At 43.0% G+C, this 21,394-nt stretch overlaps 2 protein-coding genes across 3 annotated transcripts; both read right to left on the bottom strand.

The window, feature by feature from the left end:
• Positions 1-372: 372 nt before the first annotated feature.
• LOC139580895 (cyclic AMP-dependent transcription factor ATF-4-like) lies at positions 373-3,362 on the bottom strand. 2 transcript variants are annotated; one of them, XM_071410034.1, is made up of 3 exons: positions 3,169-3,362; positions 1,936-2,349; positions 373-1,734 (listed from the first exon to the last, which is right to left on the bottom strand). In XM_071410034.1, exons 2-3 carry the CDS (start codon positions 2,237-2,239, stop codon positions 767-769), a joined length of 1,272 nt encoding a protein of 423 aa, XP_071266135.1. In that variant the 5' UTR covers positions 2,240-2,349; positions 3,169-3,362; the 3' UTR covers positions 373-766. The 2 variants fall into 2 exon arrangements, with proteins under 2 accessions (XP_071266135.1, XP_071266144.1); XM_071410043.1 differs by having other exon boundaries at positions 373-1,731; positions 3,169-3,308.
• A 799-nt stretch (positions 3,363-4,161) lies between these two features.
• LOC139580882 (uncharacterized) lies at positions 4,162-13,804 on the bottom strand. Its single transcript, XM_071410007.1, has 11 exons — positions 13,587-13,804; positions 11,685-11,798; positions 10,412-10,585; positions 10,169-10,309; positions 9,970-10,089; positions 9,733-9,870; positions 8,110-8,319; positions 7,894-7,989; positions 7,624-7,666; positions 5,632-5,686; positions 4,162-5,483 (listed from the first exon to the last, which is right to left on the bottom strand). Exons 1-11 carry the CDS (start codon positions 13,593-13,595, stop codon positions 4,742-4,744), a joined length of 1,842 nt encoding a protein of 613 aa, XP_071266108.1. The 5' UTR covers positions 13,596-13,804; the 3' UTR covers positions 4,162-4,741.
• Between the last annotated feature and the right edge of the window lie 7,590 nt (positions 13,805-21,394).

Raw genomic sequence — 21,394 nt, 5'->3', positions numbered from 1 at the left:
AATATCTCATGTGTAGACCTTTCTGATAGGGTTGGAGCGCACACAATGGTTGTTTAACCTGACCCTTATCTGGGTAAAGGGTTTTATGTTGGGCCAGAACACACTGTTAAATGTTCCTACACGGAACAGGTTTTCACATGACTCAGGAGAGCACTGGAGCGGGTCAAATCTGGGCTATATTTAAACAACTTGCCTCCACACTTATGAACACAAACATTCACACCTGTATTTGCCAAATGACAAGGCAGGCCAAGGGCCCTATTTTGAAACGACTATGGTAATGGCAAAATTGGTCCCAATAATATACCTTATCATGATCACTGTATATTCCCATTCCCAGTTTGTTTGCTAAATGAAAAGCACAAAACCAAATGGATTTGACTTTTTAATAGATAAAAAAAGGAATACAATTAGATATGATTCAGACTACAGTAAAAGTACATATGAATAAGAGCCTTCAAAGCCTATTTAAGACATGCATCTACAACAATAGACACGTCTATTGATAATAAACGATGACAAAGACTACAAAAGATCAGACTAATTACATAAGTCAATATACTGTTTCTGTCTGGAAAATACTTAAGGTTTTCATACAAGAGATCAGCGACTACATCAAACTCAAGCTACAAGAACAATAGTCTCACTCTTAAAGGAAGAGACAGGCAGGAAGGTCAAATGTCAATAGAACTTGGGCTTTGGGAGTCTCAATACAATACACGCATTTAAAAAGCATATAGATTTTAGATAGTGGGATACTTCGGGGTTACACAATACAGTTAGAGGTCACGAGGCCCTTCTTGCTCTTCGCTTGGCGCACCTCCTCCATGAGCTCCTTGAGATACTGGATCTCATTGGCGATGGAGTCCGCTTTCTCCGCAAGCTTGTGGTTCCTTTGCTCGAGCTCATCGCACTCCGCGCTCAAGGCCTCCTGCTCAGTCTTCTTTTTCTGGCGGTAGCGCGTGGCCGCCGTCTTGTTCTGTGCCATTTTCTTGAGCTTCTTCTCCTTCGGGGGTCCTCCAGTGGAGGACTTCATTGTCCCACTCGATGTGGTGGTGGTGGGCTGGTCTGGATGTTGTGGCCTAGACTTGGGGGGTGTTGGGTACGGTTTGCTCTCGTTTTGGAAACTTGACTGAGTTGTGGCGATGGAGGGCTGGTTGAGCTGACCAGAGGAGCTGAAGCTGCTGTCACTGTCAGAGAGGATCTCTGGGATGGTGATAGTGGTGGTTGTCACGCCGACCTCCTGTTTAGGGGCCAGGAGGACGACGATGCGGGTTGGGGAGAGAGACAGCACAATGCTGGGGACCGGCTGGGGAACCTCCAGGTGAAGCGGCTTCTCGCTGACACTCGCGGAGACATACACCTCACTGCCCAACTCTAAGGTGAAGGTGGGTGATGGAGGAGGAGAGGGGGCTGGGGACTGGGGCTCCGACTTGATCTCCAGCTCCTCCTGGGCATCAGGGACGCAGGGGGGAGGTGAATGAAACACCTCCTGAGCGTCTTCCTGGGGCTGTGACACGGTCGGGGGGAGAAGTGGATCAGTGGTGGTGGGGAGGTCCGTGCGAGTAGGGAGAGGGAGTAAGTCCAGCTCCATGGGACACTCTAAGGAAGTGATGAGGTCTTCAGGGGAGCTGGGGGAACCGTCTGGGCTGCAGGAACCAATAAAGGAGTCCAGATCAAACTCACTCAGGTCTACCCTCTCGGCCATCCAGTCCATGCCAGAAAAGGCATCTTCTGTGGAGGACAAAGAGAGGGTTAATCAGCTGCTCAATAGCTAAAGTAATATCCTGGAATTAAAATTTGTGATAAGTCATTACCTTTTCTATACGGCAAAAAACAGATAATGGGAATAAAATATAAATTGCTATGGATTTCTACACACTGTTGACCAGTATGAACATACATGTGGAGGACTTAGGATGTTGTGGTCCTCACCTTTCCCATCATCTGCACCAATGTGATGGGTGTGGCCTAGCTGGTCAGCAGATAGCCAAGGGAAGGACAGCAAGTCTGCCCCAGCCTTCTCTTCCTGGAGGAGCAGTGACGGCGGAGTGGGAGGAGGGGATAGAAGGAGAAGTGGAGAAGAGGAAGATGACGAGAGGGGTGAAGCCCCCCCCTCTATCGAGGTAACTTCATCTTGGTGGCGCAGCGACCCCATGGGGTCAGCCATGAGAGAGGAAGGCCCCCAGAGTAGGGCCTCCATATCGTCCAGGCCAAACTGTGAACTCATCATGGTCATAGCTCTGTTGTTCAGTCACTAGGATCTGAGATGGTAGGTACGGCAGTAAGAGGTTGAGCGATTCTTTTATGCTGTCAACTACAGCAGTGCTGAGGGTTTCCACAAGGGACCTGGGAAAGAGACAGGATTAGACATGGTGAGCATGTAATAATGTAAACAGTAGCTCATAATGTAGGCAAATTAGCTTTTTCTCCTTTGTTGATTTTTATATTATGTCATGGTCGGCAGTGTTATTTTGTGTAATGTAATATTTGGCTGCACATTTTGAATTGGGTGGGAAAAACATTAAGTCTGAACTTATGTTTATATATGTAATGCGTTTTGTGCAAAACACTGCCCCTACCATTTTACAACGCTGGCACTGAATACCCTCCCTGCCTTTGTCTTGTGACTCGCAAACGCGCCAAATGAGGTCAGTTTCCACAGCAACCATCGTCAGAATGGAAGTGTGTCTAGCGAATGAGATGGCTGCTTCCGCCTCCATAACCAACAGCCACACTTGTGTACACCCTCCCGCCTTAAACACTGATTATATCGCCATTTTGTTTCCCCCAAAAAAACACGAACCATTTTGTTTGCCACGTTGGCATTCCTGGAAAATTCCATAAAATCGTACCACCTATTTTTAAACAATTGGTGACAATGTCTAGCGCTGTAATTATGAAACAACTCACTGACCCTTTTGCCCGAAAGAAATACAATGTAACATTCTCTGATCTGACTCGTGACGTTTGTATCCAATGTCATTCCAAGGATTTGTCTGGCGACCTTACGGCAAGTTATAACGTTACTATATGTATTTAGAAAATACTTCGCTACACAACAGAAGCAGGCTAATAGCTTCACAAATTGAGGTTAGAGCTCATTGACGTCATTGGGCTGTTAGCTAGCAAATTGCTTACAAATAAAATCCTTAAATATATACTTACGTCATTTTGACAAATATGAAGTTGAAGCAGTGCACTGGGTTGATGCACTGTTGGATTTGCTGCTGCTAGGACCGCCGCAAGCCGTTAAACTGCCATTTCGCTCAAGAGAGCGGTGTCACTTAAATGTTGATATTGTTGGGCGCTGGTAGAAAATGGCGCATTTTGAGAGCGCGACGTAATATACAACTCCCAAAAGACCAATGATTTATATATACATACTAGAAGACTTATAGGAGTCGCTGTGTTGAAGCCTCCGTGCCTCCATCGTGGTACCCCCACCATTGTAAAACATATTTTGGAACTTATAGAAAAGCATTTATTAATGTCCACATTCATTTTTGTCACGTTTATTCTATTACAGACACCTTAATGCATACTTTTAAATTATATTACGTGAGATAAACATACAAAGAAAAAGTGAAAAATACATAACATTTTCCTTAGTCACATTTTTAGAGGTTACTAATGTTACTGTCCCCAACTACAGCAAACAAAATACTTAAATATATGTAATTTGGCCTTGAAACATTTAATTGAAATAGAATTCCATTCAGTCCTATGGCGGACTGAGCCTACTGGTGATTACCAATATGGCCGACCGGTGGCTTCAAAGCCTCTAAATGGCCACTACATAGCATAAACAGTCAAGGGTTTATATACATCGTTGATGTAGACCTAGGATATCCTTCCACAGGTCCTCGCTAGCTTCTATAACCAGTCATAAACCCCATCCATTTCTACAAATTATCTTCTTAAAATGTGATATTAAACCTACCCTAACCACACTGCTAACCTTATGCCTAACCCCTAAATTTGAATTAAGACCAAAATCTATTTTTGTTTGCCAATTTTGACTTGGTGGCTGTGGAATCTGACTTTGTGGCTATAGAAGCTAGTGGGAACCGTATCATTCGGCACATTGTGGGTTAACAGGGGCCAGTTTTAGAAATCATCCTGTGATGTTTTAAACTAATCACATTTATGTGAGCCAACAACTTTTCAATAAAGTTTATTGCGCGTCATTTTTAGTATTCAGATAATTCACAAATAGGATATAGATAAAATGTCCCATGGATATTCTCAGCAGTACACACTGCATAATAAAACATTTCACATTCACACTTGTACATTTTAAATAGTTTATTTGAATCCACAAATCGCATGACAGTCGAGAGGATTAAAACATTTCAAAGTTCATGGATATATGGAGACTTATGGATAAAGAAAGCACCTTCTTCTCCATACAGCAAAGCTGCCCAAAACAGCTGACACAGAGCAGTACCGCTGCTTTGCCTTTGTCCTATGCAGGCCTGCAATCTGAAAGCCACGTACTGTCAGCCTATGTACATGGCTGAGACTCCCAAATATTAGCACTGCAAGTTTGCACTGATAACCAAGGCTGTTCACAGGGGGTGAAATTTCAGCAACTTGTCAGCAAAGGTTGGCTTCATATAGGGCAACCCACTTCAAAAATGAGCACCTCCCTACGGCCTCCCCCTCCAAAAAACGATATCTTGCATGTGTCCAAAACATTGCCAGACCTTTACTGCATTAACGACGGCACACACACACCTCAAAATCTACTGGCTGCTAGAAAGAAAGTCTGCCACACTTGGTGCAGTTCATTGAGCTCCTCCTGTAGCTCTTGGGTCACACCACGGATCCTGGTGGCAAACTTAGTCTCAGAGCCCTTTTTCAGCCTCTGGCCATCCTTGTCGGTATAATACAGGTCCATGTCTCTGGCAAATCCTTGCAGGATCATCTCAGACTTCATGCCCAACTGTTGGGACTTATTACACCCAGGATGCACTGCCTCCGCCACCCTGGCTATCCGCAGGGCCTCAGGATCAGCATGCTGGAGCCTGTGGAAGTTATACCGCCTCAGCTCCGCCATCCCACTGTGGATGAAGCAAAGACACAACTCCACGTCTGCTATCTCAGCTTTGTACTTCTGCACCACCTCCACCAGCCTCTTTCTGTCCACAGAGTTGATTTGGTTGTTGTCCATGGCCGCTTTGATGCCCATCCCAGTACCCGAAGCCACCATGCCCGCCCCAATTGCCGTGCCTATGAGGGAGGCACCCATGGTTATGGGGGCGAGGGCAATGCCCACAATGGCCACCACCCCTCCAATTGCGCCCGTGGTGCCCCCTGCGATGCTCATGGTTTTGGTTTTCTTCTGCACTTTGTCCAGCTTCTCGGCAAGGTCGTTGAGCTCTGTGATGTGGCCTCGCAGGGTATCGTTATGCTTCATTAGCAGGCAGTTGAACAGACGGAGGCCATTTTTCACATAGAGGCACCTCTGGCTGAACTCCCTGGTGGGATGGATTTCAAAAGATGGATTTAATAAAAGACGTGCTGATTAAATGGTATGCCTACCTGTATTAGATGTAAGATCAAACCTCTATCCTTGAAATGGTGTATTAACCACATGGGTACAGTAAGAGTTTAGTCTGGCCTCACCTGGTTTCATCCTCTAGACTGAGGCCATGAAATGAAGGAGGCATGTTTTCCCAGCCTGAAAGAGAAACACATACACAATTACAAACCAAATGTATTATCCCTCAGTAATAAATGGTCATCTTATTGAATCATAGACAGCTGAGAACAGTACAACAATTACAGAAGAACAGTTGCATGTTCTTTCATCCTTAAAAATGAATTAAATACAATGTAATGTATTATAAAATAATACGAAATACAGTACCAGTCAAAAGTTAGGACACAACTACTCATTCCAGGGATTTTCTTTATTTGTACTATTTTCTTCATTGTAAAATAATAGTGAAGACATCACAACTATGAAATAACACATATGGAATACTGTAGTAACAAAAAAAGTGTTAAACAAAACAAAATATATTTTAGATTCTTCAAAGTAGCCACCCTTTGCTTTGATGACAGCTTTGCACACTCTTGGCATTCTCTCAACCAGCTTCACCTGGAATGCTTTTCCAACAGTCTTTTCCTAGCGACTATGCTTCTACATTTGCATTGCTTTCTGTTTCGGGTTTTAGGCTGGATTTCTGTATAGCACTTTGACATCTGCTGATGTAAAAAGGGCTTTATAAATACATTAGATTTATTGAAGGAGTTCCCATATATGCTGAGCACTTGTTGGCTGCTTTTCCTTCACTCTGCGGTCCAACTCATCCCAAACCATCTCAATTGGGTTGAGGTCAGGGTGATTGTGGAGGCCAGTTAATCTGATCCAGCACTCCATCACTCTCCTTCTTGCTCAAATTGCCCTTACACCTAGAGTTATGTTGGGTCATTGTCCTGTTGAAAAACAAATGATAGTCCCACTAAGCGCAAACCAGATGGTATGGCGTATCGCTGCAGAATGCTGTGGTAGCCATGCTGCTTAAGTGTGCCTTGAATTTTAAATAGTGTCACCAGCAAAGCACCCCCACACAATCACACCTCCTCCTCCATGCTTCATGGTGGGAACCACACATACGGAGATCATCCATTCACCTACTCTGCGTCTCACAAAGACACGGCGGTTGGAACCAAAAATCTCAAATTGAGACTCATCAGACCAAAGGACAGATTTCCACCAGTCTAATGTGTTTCTTGGCCCAAGCAAGTCTCTTATTATTATTGGTGTCTGTTAGTAGTTGTTTCTTTGCAGAAATTTGACCACGAAGGCCTGATTCACGCATTCTCCTCTGAACAGTTGATGTTGAGATGTGTCTGTTATTTAAACTCTGTAAAGCATTTATTTGGGCTGCAATTTCTGAGGCTGGTAACTCTAATGAACTTATCCTCTGCAGCAGTGGTAACTCTGGGTCTTCCTTTCCTGCGGCGGTCCTTATGAGAGCCAGTTTCATCATAGCGCCTGATGGTTTTGTGACTGCACTTGAAGAAACTTGAAAAGTTCTTGACATTTTCCAAATTGACTGACCTTCATGTCTTAAAGTAATGGTGGACTGTCATTTCTCTTTGCTTATTTGAGCTGTTCTTGCCATAATATGCATTGGTCTTTTACCAAATAGGGCCATCTTCTGTATACCGCCCCTACCTTGTCACAACACAGTTGATTGGCTCAAATGCATTAAGACGGAAAGAAATTCCACAAATTAACTTTTTACAATGCACACCTGTTAATTGAAATGCATTCCAGGTGACTACCTCATGAAGCTGGTTGAGAGAATGCCAAGAGTGTGCAAAGCTGTCATCAAAAATGTGTTCTTAACTGAATTGCCTAGTTAAATAAAAAATACATGTCAAACGGTGGCTACTTTGAAGAATCTGAAATATATTATATTTTGATTTGTTTAACACTTTTTTGGTTACTACATGATTCCGTATGTGTTATTTCATAGTTTTGCTGTCTTCACTATTTTTCTACAATGCAGAAAATAGTCAAAGTAAAGAGAAGCCCTCGAATGAGTAGGTGTCTCCTAACTTTTGACTGGTACTGTACATCTGTCGCAATAATGTTTAACTCACATCCCACTGTCTTCATCCACCTCATTAGATTTTCAAATTCCCGCTGAAAAACAAAAATAGGTACAAATAGGTTTTTAGGTCAAATTGAATTGATGGATAATCTAATAATGCAGGTGAACAGCAACAGAAATAGGGAAAACCTCATGTGAAGCCTGGCTCTGGCTTAGACATTGAGAATAGGATGTACTACATACATTGGTACAAAAGAAGGATACAAAATTCCCCCAATCATTACAATGCAAATCAATCATTTTAGACTTCACTCTGTACCTCTGCTTCCTTATTGAATTGATAGTTCTGATAACGTTGACCAGGTTGGAACTGTGGTGCTGCCTGTGTTTTGTAGACGCTGCTAGATGGGTTGAACTGAAATAACAGAGATACAAAAACCATTGGTAATTATTTTTATTGAATACAATGTAGGTAGGATTATATCCACTTATTGTCAGGTACGGTGTGGCACGTGAGTGTGTGTGTGTGTCTCACCTGGAATGTGTTCTCATCAGGCAGTACTTCTAGATAAGATAATTGGTCCTGAACCTCGCTGACCTCGCTGTAGTCTGACTCTGAGTGGAAGATGGTGGTAGGTCGATACGACAGGGATGATTTATTTACAGGTGGTGGTGGGGGGGTGAACGAGGGTGGGGGCGGGAGTTGAGGACGAGCAGGCAGAGATCCTCCTTTTGTGTTGGTGGGCTATGGAATGAATTTAGTTTTGTTTTACAGACACAAGCAACTCTATTGCTGCAACTTCATCATAGTATCATAGCCTTCCCTTACGGAAAAACCACATGATTTCACATGTGGAAGATCTCCTTTGTGTGAAAACCAAAATTAGTCATTATGATACACACCCAGTGATTTTCAACTTACTTCTTTGACACACATTGTGGATGTTGATTTATATTTTAGTCATTTAGCAGTCACTTTTATGCAGAATAACTTACAGTAGTGAGTGCATCCATTTTCGTATTTTTCTGTAATTATTATTCAGCATGTCCTCCCCTGGGATTTGAACTCACAACCTCCTGGTTCACGGCATTCCGATCTTTCTGCTACTCCACGTCTGTGTCAATAACTGATTTCACCTGCATTACTATATTTTGGATTTCAAAGTAAATCTCAGCTTTGTATAATACACTCAATATAAACTATTATATTTAGCATAGTGATTCCGGAGTAACATTAAACACAATAATATGCCCCACGAACATTAGTAAAACCTCAAATTGTTGAGAGAAATAAATGTAATCAATGATGAAACAATAGTCAGATTAACTAAAATAGCAGGTCAAATGGCACTCTTTTGCTAAGTGCAGAGACTTATTATAAGTAATTAATGTGAGGGGCAATGTTACAGATATTATGGTGCAGCAGAAAGATCAGCGCACCTCAAATCCAGAGGTTGTGAGTTCAAATCCCAGGTGGGGTTATGTTTCAGCTGAACAGCGTACCACTTACTTTAAAACCACCGTGTCATTACTTTATTATAATGGTTTGGGACCGTTTGGGGCCACCTGGGATCATCATGACATCCTGACGACTGGTAAAACAAATGTCTTGAGAACATCTTACAAACATCCTAACATGGTCCTCACCCTCACGGAAAAACGATCTGAATTCTACGTGTTTAAGTTAAGTTAATGTGACAACATGTAAAGCAACATGTAATAACATGAAACTAAACACATGACAACATGTGTAAACGTGGTCTCGTGAAATGTTCCAAAAACATGTTTGCAAATGATTTCACAGTTGAAATTTCACTTGCATATGATTTCACTTATGAAATGTCACAGGTGAAGTGTTCCAAAAACACATGTTGTTCTTGTTCACATGTGAAAACAAATCAACAAGAGACAAGCACATTTCATAACCATAAGGGCACATTTTGAGTTTCAGGAAGGAACATAAATAGAGATTTCACACATTTCATTGTGAACACTTCTCTGTCACACACGTACAGTATCTGTTTCACCTCAGATGAAAGCAATGAAAGCATATCACAGTAAATAAATGTTGTACTATATCCTTTGCACTGCACCATGTGTGTATGTGTTTGTGCTTCTGTCAGCACCAGCTGGAGACAGGGACATGTACTGCTCTCACCTGCAGCAGGGGTTGGAGTTGTGTGGTCGTTGTTTCAAACCCTGAGGGGGAACGGGACAGGGTGTGGGAGGGGGGCCCTCCTGGCCGTGGTGGGGCCCGTGAAGGGTGAGTCGACCTCTTATTGTCTGTGTTTGAGGGCTATTGAACATGAAAACCCCCCAGAGGCGATGTTAGTTGTGAATTGATATAAGGGCCTAAAAAGTTACTTGAGTGATGCTAATAATGAGTGGTGCTTACCCTCGGACTCTGGGATCTATTGACGTCATAGCCCCCATACAAGGACATGGTTTCAGATTTGGGTCGAGCTGAGGGTCGAACAGGGCGAGGGGACTGACTGTGCTTTCGTTCTATGGATTCCTATACCAATACATAGGAAGCAAAGATATCTTATTGACAGTTTTCTTCTTTGCAATGAATATGAAGTACTCTCTCTCACCTGAGGTTGTAATAGGTGCATTTCAGGTAGAGTCCTCTCATACTCTGAAGAGGAGCGGGACATCATGGGGGACCGAGGGGGTCTCACAGGCCATGGGAGAGGAGGAGGGGAGGGCTTATTTTTGCCATACACGTCTAAGGCCTGTGTTAAACCAAGAGAAGAGTAGTGGATTGATTTGTTTTATTCAACCTATCTTACTGTATACACTATATACTGGCTTATTCAGTGGTCCTCTTGGTTTACCTTCTCAGTCATTCCAAGTTTAGATCTATCAACAGTGTTATAGTCCCTGCTTGCAGTTGGAGAGGGGCTCAGAAGAGTGCCATAGGTCTTGGGAGGAACTGGGGGGCGGCGAACAGGACGGGGGCTCAAACCGGGGCTCTGATAGTCCGTTAGGGAGCCAGTCTGATTGGAGGTCTGTCAAAACAGTTAATCAATCATTTAGCAACAATAATTGGAACATTAACTGCGAAACACAGTGAAACACAGCCAGACTAGAAAGGGTAGAATGAGAGGGGGAAAATAAGAAGTGGTCCCCGGGCCGCTGCACAGCAGTGCGTGCATCTCCTATGCTGGTTCTGACAGGAAAACGGATGAGAAGAACCTAGATATAATGAAACACAAGAGAAGAGAGAGTGTTGTTGACTCAGCTGGGTATCCATCACATTGCCATAGCTGGGGGAGAGGCCTCTTGTCCAGGGGCTCTGAGTGGGACATACACCGGGGTAATGCCGGCCGAGTCTTGATTTTGTACACAGATTGGCTTCTTCCTGTTAGACTTGGCTGAGATACAAATCACAAAGTCACAATTATGTGCAGTTAAACGGTATATACACTGTTGTGGTGTCATAGAGTGTTGGGCAAGTAACTAAAAGGTTTCCGGTTTGAATACCTAAAGGTAAAACATTTTTTTCTTTTAAATCCGTCGTACTGCCCTTAACTCTAATTGCTGCAGGGGCTTTGTACAATGGTGACCCTAATCCCTGCGGGTGTCTCAGAGGAAGTTGGGATATGCAACAAAAAAGTTTAAACATTTCCATTACGTACTTTTGTGTAACAGGACAAATATAAACACCCCCCTAAATTAGTATTATTATTATATGAATAATAAGTACTTTACTGTTATAGCCAATTAGGATGAATGAAATGATAATGTAGCTATTGTGACCAACCAGAGTTTTGAAACCCAGGTCTCCTGCATACAACAGTATAAGGTGCATTTCTTCATGTCTTTGAATCATACCTTTGTAATGCTGTCATAGCAATTGAGCCTGGGGAAAAGGTTAGTGCTGTGCTGTATTTGATCTCACTTGGCTACTGCTCACCTGGGGCTCTGACATCTAGCAGTCACAAAGTTTGGCCGAAAGGGAGATTGGCTCCCCGACCTTGCAGCCCCTGGTGTCTGGCTATTCCCAGGGCCCTACATTGTCCGTATAATTCTATCAAACGCAATTCAAAAATGTAACACTGTCTCAAAGAAGCATTTGAAAAACATTCCTTCTGGCATCATCCTTACCGTTGATGCGTTTTCCTCTTGGTTGTCTGAATCCTCCTGTAAGGATGGGAGGTCATAGGACCCGAGGACCGTGGATGACTTCACCAAGAATGACTTCCTGGGGGGTATAGGAGGCTGGGGGCAGAATGATGGGAAACCACAACATCAAATCACTGCAAACTCTCGCTTGTCTTTTTACAGGACAAATCTTCAGTGAGAGCTTTGCTTTGAAATGTTGCACTTTCCCCCTGATATCAAGTCTACTGTGTGAGGAACATCCACGACTCATAAATACAAGATACATCTAACTATGAGCAATGACAAATACCTTTAGCCATAGTGTTGGGTTAAGGCTTTAGTTTCACACTGAAAGTTGGCGCTGTTTTAATGATGACACAACAGCCAACCAATGAATAGGATATCCGACCATATCATTTTCACAACATTCCTTTTTGGAAATGGTAGGGCGATATATTTTTATTGTTGGTAGATAGTTTGTCGAGAGTAACTGGGGGCTTTTTTCCTGGCTGACCCACATTAAGCCTACTCATGGACTAAGAAGGATATTAAAAGCAAGTTCTATGGGTCTGGGAAACCGGCCCTGAGAGTTCCTGTCTCTCAAAAGCACTTGACTTTGGCCATCTCCACTGTCAGACTATCAGTAACATGACACCCAAAACAAATCTTGCTAAACATTTACAGTATGTTACTGTGTCACGTTCCTGACCTGTTTTCTCTTGTTTTGTATTTATTTAGTATGGTCAGGGCGTGAGTTGGGTGGGTTGTCTATGTGTTGTTTTCTATGTTGGGGTTTTGTGTGTTCGGCCTGGTATGATTCTCAATCAGAGGCAGCTGTCAATCGTTGTCCCTGATTGAGAATCATACTTAGGCAGCCGGGGTTTCACGTGGGTGTTTGTATTTCGTGTCAGTGTTCGTGCCACACGGGACTGTCTTTCGGTTTGATTCGCTTTTGTTTCGTGTAGTGTTCAGTTTATTGTTAATAAATCATGGAAATCAGCCGTTACATACTGACTGGTCTTTCAGATAGAAAGATTGTTTGTTTTCTATAACTAACCTCTACTGTCTCTCTGACTGCATATTATGTTGAAAAGCCTGCTTTTAAAGTGCAAATTGTCAAATATGTCAAAGCCATTAAATTGCTTTGACATGTGCTAAGTTCAGATAATGAATATATCTGTCACGCCCTGAGCGTAGAGATCTTTTTATTCTCTATGTTTGGTTGGTCAGGGTGTGACTCGGGTGGGAAACTCTATGTTCTTTATTTCTATGTTTTGGGCGAGCATGGTTCTCAATCAGGGACAGCTGTCTATCGTTGTCTCTGATTGGGAATCATACTTAGGCAGCCTGTTTTGCCACCTTAGTTTTGTGGGATGTTTTTTTGTACAGCTCTGTGTAGCCTACCGAATGTGACGTTCAGGTTTCCTTCTGTTGTTTTTAGGTGTTCATTTTTAATAAAGACAAAATGTACGCCTACCACGCTGCACCTTGGTCCGATCATTTCGACGAGCGTAACAATATTACTGGTTTGACTGGTTTCTTTCTTTCGCCTTCACGGGACTATCCTCTTCTTTTGTGTCTATGGCATTTCGATTATGCAACTCTGTACGTCAGAGGTATTTTGGGACTGCATGTTTTGGCTGTACATGAGGTTGGCATATTGTAGTGGCTTACGTCTTCATAATCAAACCATTTTACATGATTTTACAATCCTTTTATTGTTTCATTAGATTTTAATTTCATATCCTCTAAAAGCCACTGTTATTTACAAGGCCAGAGAAAATGGTCACTCTGGTTAGGGTTATGTTATGGATTGCACCCTCAATTAGATGTATCCTTAATGCTAATTTGTATGTTGCCCCATTAAAACAGAATGTTTTCCCCAAAGTCAATGTAGGACCTTACCGTTGTCATGCTTTCAGCCTCGTCTCACCTTCAGTCTTTCCCTCTCTTTGAGTCTCTCCCCTTACACTTCTCTCTCATGCATGTTCATGCTCTTTCACCTGTTGTGACATGGATGATAATGATGTCTGTGCCTCTGTCTCTGTCACCTATGCCTTTGTGATGTCAAATAGGTGTGCTCTCACTGCTGCTTGGGAACAGAAAACACATGAATCTCTTTGCACCATTTCTCTCAGACAGACTTTTCTTTGACCCAAATGGCTCCCTATTTGGTGCACTACTCTGGTCAAAAGTAGTGCACCATATAGGGGAAAGTGTGCTATTTGGGATGCATCCTGTTTCTCCTCAGATAATAATTTCCTCATTCCTCTTTAGCCCTTCCCCTGTGTATTCCCCCTCTTATGACTCTGCAGTCTTTGGGTGTGTACTGTGTCCCATATGGCACCCTATTTCTCATAGGGCTCTGGTCAAAAGTAGTGCACTATATAGGGAATGGCGTGCCATTTGCCCTTGTATGACCTTACTCACTGTTACCCATGTGCACCTTTGTTAACCTCTGTTTTTAGCCATCCTCCTAGAAATGCATCACAATGATCTGCAGAAAGTGTGCTTGACCTTGCATTTCAACCGTATCAGCAGGGCCTCACAAACAATGTGGCTGCATACAATCCTTCTCTTTGAATGCACCCAATAGCCTGTGGCTGCCCTCTCTTTGTGTCTGATACGCATAACAGATAAACACAAGAAACAGATACCCACAGGTTAAATAAACAGTATGAACATGAAGTTTGATTGATAAAGATGGAGAGTTCAGGTTCAGTTCGTTGCGTGCCAACAATGTGTTTGTTAGCTTGTTTGTCTGTGCACAAATGTACCCCCCCCCCCCCCATAAAGACCATACATCATATACTATGGTCATTTTCATAGAGTATGCAATGTAAGTGCAAACATTTAGCATGCATGGAAAAGGTATATTGTAAATCAAGCATTTCCTTCTCCATCCACATTCCCTTGTATGCATCCTCCACATGTGCCGTTGATCTAGCTCATCATTTACAATAGGAAAAGTGAATGGGAGTTTGAAGTGTCCTCACCTGTCTATGTCTTTTATTTTGTACTCCATAACTTGATTGCTAAGGTCAATTTAAGATGCCAGGCTTGAAAATCCGTTGTGACTCACTATCCAAACCAGATGCAACTGGTTTCAAGTGGCCAAGAGACGTCTTCTTCGGTGAGGTTTAATGGCGGTTGGCATCCAATATATGTTGCATTACCGCCACCAACTAGACTGGGGTATATATCCATCATACTTTGATACAAAATGTGAAAAAGGGACTAACCATACACTCATTTAAAACCCACTACCCCATTCCACTATTTAACCCTACGGCCTGGGAGGACAGAACACCACCACTCAACACACCCTGTAACTCTTCTGAAGTCACATTTTGTACACCCAAGCACTTCTCTGCTACTGCGACCACTACACTACACACTCCTCTGTCCCATGCCCTCCTGCACACAAGATTTTCTGGTCTGATGAAACCAAGATTGAACTCTTTGGCCTGAATGCCAAGCGTCACGTCTGGAGGAAACCTGGCACCATCCCTATGGTGAAGCATGGTGGTGGCAGAATCATGCTGTGGGGATGTTTTTCAGCGGCAGGGACTGGGAGACTAGTCAGGATCGAGGGAAACATTTACAGAGCAAAGTACAGAGAGATCCGTGATGAAAACCTGCTCCAGCGTGCTCAGGACCTCAGACTGGGGCGAAGGTTCACCTTCCAACAGGACAACGAATCTAAGCACACAGGAGTGGCTTCGGTGCAAGTCTCTGAATGTCCTTGAGAGGCCCAGCCAGAGCCCGGACTTGAAGCCGATCTAACATCTCTAGAGAGACCTGATAATAGCTGTGCTGGGACGCTCCCCATCCAACCTGACAAAGCTTTAGAGGTTCTGCAGAGAAGAATGGGAGAAACTCCCCAAATACAGGTGTGCCAAGCTTGTAGCGTCATACCCAAGAAGACTCGAGGCTGTAATCGCTGCCAAAGGTGCTTCAACAAAGTACTGAGTAAAGGGTCTGAATACCTATGTAAATGTCATATTTCAGGTTTTTATTTGAAATAATTGTGGAAAATGTTCTAAAAGCCTTTTACCAAATAGGGCTATATTCTGTATTCCACCCCTACCTTGTCACAACACAACTGATTGACTCAAACGCATTAAGGAAAGAAATTCCACAAATTAACAAGGCACAACTGTTAATTGAAATGCCTTCCAGGTGAGTACCTCATGAAGCTGGTTGAGAGAATGCCAAGAGTGTGCAAAGCTGTCATCAAGGCAAAGGGTGGCTACTTTGAAGAATCTCAAAATGTATTTAACACCTTTTTGGTTACTACATGATTCCATATGTGTTATTTCATAGTTTTTTATTTGAAACCTTTCAAATCTCCCTATCATGGGGACAATTGGGGGAACCCTTCCCTGTTGTATCTTGGCCTGCTGTATCTCAGGCTCTGTAGTACACACATACCTTTATCAGAATCCCACAGTTCTTACCTTTCTAACAGTACTAAGCATGTGTTTTAGGACTTACAGTTTTGAAACCAAAAATGACTTAGAGGGTAGTATAAAATATAATGCCTCATTTAGAAAATGCCACCAGAGGGTGTCAGAGTTTCAAGTCAAAAGCAAAGCTGCTAAAAGTTCTGCTGAGATTACGTATTCTGTATGTTATTTATCTACACTACATAACCAAGAGTATTTGGACACCTGCTCGTCGAACATCTCATTCCAAAATCATGGGCATTAATATGGAGTTGGTCCCCCATTTGCTGCTATAACAGCCTCCACTCTTCTGGGAAGGCTTTCCACTAGATTTTGCAACATTGCTGCAGGGACTTGCTTCCATTCAGCCACAAGAGTATTAGTGAGGTCGGGCACGGATGTTGGGCGATTAAACCTGGCTCGCAGTCGGCGTTCCAATTTATCCCAGAGGTGTTTGATGGGGATGAGGTCAGGGCTCTGTACAGACCAGTCAAGTTCTTCCACACCGATCTCGACAAACCATTTCCGTATGGACCTCACTTTGTGCTTGGGATCATTGTCATCCTGAAACAGGAAAGGGCCTTCCCCAAACTGTTGCCACAAAGTTGGAAGCACAGAAACGTCTAGAATGTCATTGTATGCTGTAAATTTAGGATTTCCCTTCACTGGAACTAAGGAGCCTAGCCCGATCCATGAGAAACAGCCCCAGACCATTATTCCTCCTCCACCAAACTTTACACTATGCATTTGGGCAGGTAGCATTCTCCTGGCTTCCGCCAAACCCAGATTCGTCTGTTGGAATGCCAGACAGTGAAGCGTGATTCATCACTCCAGAAAACATGTTTCCACTGCTCCAGAGTCCAATGTCAGCAAGCTTTACACCACTCCAACTCCTCTAGCAGGGCAGAAATTTGACGAACTGACTTATTGGAAAGGTGGCATCCTATGACTGTGACACGTTGAAAGTCACTAAGCTCTTCAGTAAGGTCATTCCACTGCCAATATTTGTCTACGGAGACTGCATGGCTGTGTGCTCGATTTAATACACCCGAAATAGACAAATCCACTAATTTGAAGGGCTGTCCACATACTTTTGTATATAGTGTATTTATCAGAATTTGATTGATTAATCTATGTGCATGAAAAAACACAGATATTGAAACAAACAATTCTAAAAATCTACCTGCAATAAAGCATGCCTAGAAATATGATAATGATGGCGGTGTGGTTTTGAGTGTTAGAATGTTTTACTACATATTTTATAGCAGAGTGTGAATTTAACTCCTGAATTAATAAACTTCTCATAAATGTTATGCAGAGTGGAATTCCACTCTACCTTTAGTATTTAGTATGATGCGTAAATGTTACACAAAGGGTATGTTACAAAGGGTTTTGTTTGAATATAAAAAATGTGTAGGAAATGTGTTTTAGGGGTTTCACAATCTCATTAAAAAACGGTTTGGTGATTATTGTAATTGTTTTTAGAGCTTGGAGCTTTGTTCTCCACAATGTCCCAAAACCAATTGGGGAATAAACGGTATAACGTAATAAGGAATAATACAGTAGCCACTACTGAGTGGAATAGATTATTTAGCATTTTCTGCATTATTTCATGCTGTTCATATTAAACAGCTTTAACTTATGATATTCACTAATTGGATGGGTTATATTTAGGGCAATGTTTTATTTCTTTATGTTTGTATGCCATAACTTGAAAAGCATCTCACCGTATTTTTTTATGTATTTTACATGTTAAGTAAGCGAATTACCCAAAATAACACTCACGCAATACATCATTACATTTCTTCCCCAAATGAGCGGCGTTGTGGCACCAACTGGTGGTCGTATGGGGAACTTGTTTGTGACAGTATCACTTCCTATGTGTCAAAAAAATAAAAATAATTAAGAATAAAAACACGAACAAAAAGATATACAAAATATAGTTACCACACCTTAATAATCTAATTGGACTCGATTCTATATACGTCCACGGTCTTGACTAAATTACTCTATCATGGCATTTTGTCTAATGTCATATCTAGGGCGATCTTACTTAGTGGTGTGTTGCTTTGGGCACTATCCTAAGTTGATTACTACATGATAAGTCTACAGGTATAAGGCACTAGCTTCGGACAGTCTATAGGGATGATCTATGAACCTCTGGGGAGAAACTGGTGATTAATGTAGCTGTAGAGTCAAAGGGGCTTCAGGGTCTATTTTCAACTTTACCAAGACTGGTATTTTGCTCGGACCCTTAAGTGATCCTAGTATAAATCCTGACTAATTGTTTTGTTGTGCATGTGCGTTTCTGCTTGCACAAGTACACATGCCAAGGGCAAGAAAACCAAGTATCCTGGTAGGCTGCAACCTGGGTAGAGTGAGTCTGATGTCATCATTTAATTTCCATGTCAATGACCGTGTGTCAGTAAGAATCGGTGCCGACCTCAAGCCATATGCCAAGGGGACCTGTAGTGGTTTTATTACAAGTCAATGTATCTTACACCATTGTAGTGGCGATAGGTATGAAGGAGTCTATTTCATAGCTATGCTATCCACGGTGGAACTAACCTCACAACGGAAGTACTCTATAAGCACTGAACCAGTCGTACGGGGTTTGATCATGGTTCATGACCTCTAATAACTTTCCTCCTGAATGGAAGGTTTTATTTATTAGTGGCATGTGTGTTAACCATCAGAAGAGTGTTTTGGAAATTCTCTTCCACGTGTTGAAATCTGAGCGACTACTACCTCATCTGTCGCTGTTATCAAGGGCAATTCAAATTGTTAGGTCTCTAACCTTCTTACGGACTGTGGCTGGACTGACTGTTGCTGGCATTGGTACTGGTACCAAAGGGGGCCAGCTACCCTACCAATTTATCCCAAAATGTTATCCTACCGGAACACATGATTAGAGCATTTTACTACAGTAGTTGCATTGTAGTTGAGACTACACATGGCAAGAAGTGATTATTGTTACAATTTTTGGGGGGGAGGTGGAAAGTCCACTGGGCTTCTTTTACGACCACTGTGATATCTCAGATGTATTCTAAGGTTATCCTCGTCGAGGGGCTTGTCCGCTCCTCTCTGTTTTCATGGGGAAGTTTACAACTTGATTTCCTGATCGGACGGCCTCATACAGTGTTACATGTAGCCCCCCCACCCCAAACGAAAAGTTTGTGCCCTTTGTACGAGTTGTCAGTAGCCGCGTAGTTAGTAGATTGGCTGTAACCTTTCAACCAAAAGCCCTGGTGTTTGTGCTTCAAAATGCTCAGTGGCTGTCGTGACCTGAAGGACAAGAGAAGTTCATCTTAGCCACAGCATCGCATGACTCCAAGGAGGAGGGAAGTGGCTCACTCACAGAGACTGCTGGTTCGAAATCATGAAAATAAGAGTCTATTAGGTTTGCTGATTGAATGTGACGAGATATTGTAATATCTGCTCGAGTCAAATTCCGCACCAAGAGGTGTCGAAACATCTTTTCCCCAAGGAGTCCTGTCGACAGATACTCCTTGTGGGTGACTGTTACAGCCAGCGTTAGGAGAAGACAGTGTGATAAGTGGAGACGGCACAGTTACTTGTGACCATACTTGGTTGTTTTTCCAATCCATTAGTGGGATCAAACGATCCATCAAGTCTGCTCCAAGTAGCAGGTGTTCAGTGTCGAGGCTGCTAACATACACAGGGTGAACAAGCGATACGTCTTGGAAGTGTAGTTTCAGCATGAGACCCATTGTGAGAGGCGAGGTAGTCTGAGTGAAACCTCGAGGTTTAGTGTCGCATCGTTCCATTTTTAGACCAACATTTAGCTGGGTTCAAAGCCCTTTTGAGATCATTGAACAATGTTTGAGAGATGAGCGATATTGTCGAGCCCGAATCAATTACCACATCACAGTTTAAGCAGTCCTCCAGGACTGTTTCCAGGCAGCGACCCTCAGAGTTGCACTCTGTGGTCACATTCCCCACAAAGTGGAGTGATTGTTGGCAACAGCGTGATGTGTCATTTGTGTTCATGGTGAAAACAGATCGCCTTATCGGAGTTTGAGTGGAATTGGCTATTGCGATGTTGTTTGCCTTGTTTGCGTCACAACATTTCTTTATGAGTCTATAGTCAAAGCCCGGGGGCTTGTTTCTTGATCGAGCGGGCCCTGGATAGGGTTTTGAGTGAGAGCAGGGGTAATTTGATCTTTTTACGTCCTCGCTAATGGTGTTCATTTCATCTGACCTTTTCTCAGGCAATTCCATGACTAGTCATGGTGACATAGTTTTTTCCTCTTTCTCAAATTCTTGATGCTTTTGTACTTCTCTTAGCAGATATTCTAGAGAGTATTGGTCTACATTTTTGATCATCATTGAACCCTTTGTTACCCTTGTGCCCTGACAATTTGTGTGGGGGGTTGGGTGCAGGAACGTAGCGATCAGGTTGATTGTAGCGGTAGTCGTTTCGCTGGCGACGTTCTTTATAGTTATTTGAACCGCGATGGTTATTGGTTTTGTGGTAGATACCGTTGTTGTGCAGTCATCTCTCAACACTCCTATACTCTTTGGGCGCCTCCATTTTGATGTCTCAAAAGCTGTACTCGCACACTCTCTGAGTTCTGAGATTGGCAAACCAAAGTGGGCCGTAGGGCCCAAATAGTTAATGAAGTTGGGATACAAGTTCGACAGAAAAATGTTGTTTGAATGGTAATAGCTCTTCCATTCCTATTTCAGTGAGTAGGCCAAAGTAAGCTGAACAAAGCCTATGATAGTATGCTTGTGGGTGTTCAATCCGAGCTTGTTTGACAGTGTTAGTCAGCGAGCTGTCGTGTTTGCGAGTCGCAGAACCACTGAATTCTATTTTCAAAGCCGTGGCAAGTTTCACGGAGTCGTTTTGCACGTGTTGCTGTTGTAGACGGATTAACCTTGTCACATGTCTATTCGACGTTCGCTTCAACAGGTAAAGCCTGTCAGTACCCATAGCGTCAGGGTAGCCATCCAGCCAGCCGTCCTCTATGTCTGCTAAGAACGTCTGTGTTGTTTGGCTTCCCTGGAAAGGGGTCAAAGGTGCAGAAGTTTTTGACGATTTTGTCAAGGCGTTTCGTGTCAAGTGCGTGAAGAGGGTTGGCTTCATCCTGTGGGAAATTTTGGGCCGAAAGGCCAAGAGAAGCCAATCTTTGGCTTTGTTGGCGTGGAGGCGCCATATTACTCTGTGCCGCATGGCCAAGAGGAAAAGACTGAGGGACACCTGAGATAGGCAAGGTCTGAAACCTTCTGTCGTCTTCACTC

This window comes from Salvelinus alpinus, chromosome 1 (assembly GCF_045679555.1).
Source record: "Salvelinus alpinus chromosome 1, SLU_Salpinus.1, whole genome shotgun sequence".
Taxonomy (NCBI): Eukaryota; Metazoa; Chordata; class Actinopteri; order Salmoniformes; family Salmonidae; genus Salvelinus; species Salvelinus alpinus.
This window is presented reverse-complemented; position numbering and strand designations above follow the sequence as displayed.

What these genes read in the sequence shown, in the direction of transcription:
- LOC139580895 (XM_071410034.1), bottom strand. Translation starts at nt 2,239, where the DNA reads ATGACCATGATGAGTTCACAGTTTGGCCTGGACGATATGGAGGCCCTA. An exon ending in TGGTGCAGATGATGGGAAAG is followed by an intron (nt 1,735 to 1,935) that starts GTGAGGACCACA and finishes TGTCCTCCACAG; the next exon opens with AAGATGCCTTTTCTGGCATG.
- LOC139580882 (XM_071410007.1), bottom strand. An exon ending in AACTTGGAATGACTGAGAAG is followed by an intron (nt 10,310 to 10,411) that starts GTAAACCAAGAG and finishes GGTTTAACACAG; the next exon opens with GCCTTAGACGTGTATGGCAA. An exon ending in TGCACCTATTACAACCTCAG is followed by an intron (nt 10,090 to 10,168) that starts GTGAGAGAGAGT and finishes GTATTGGTATAG; the next exon opens with GAATCCATAGAACGAAAGCA.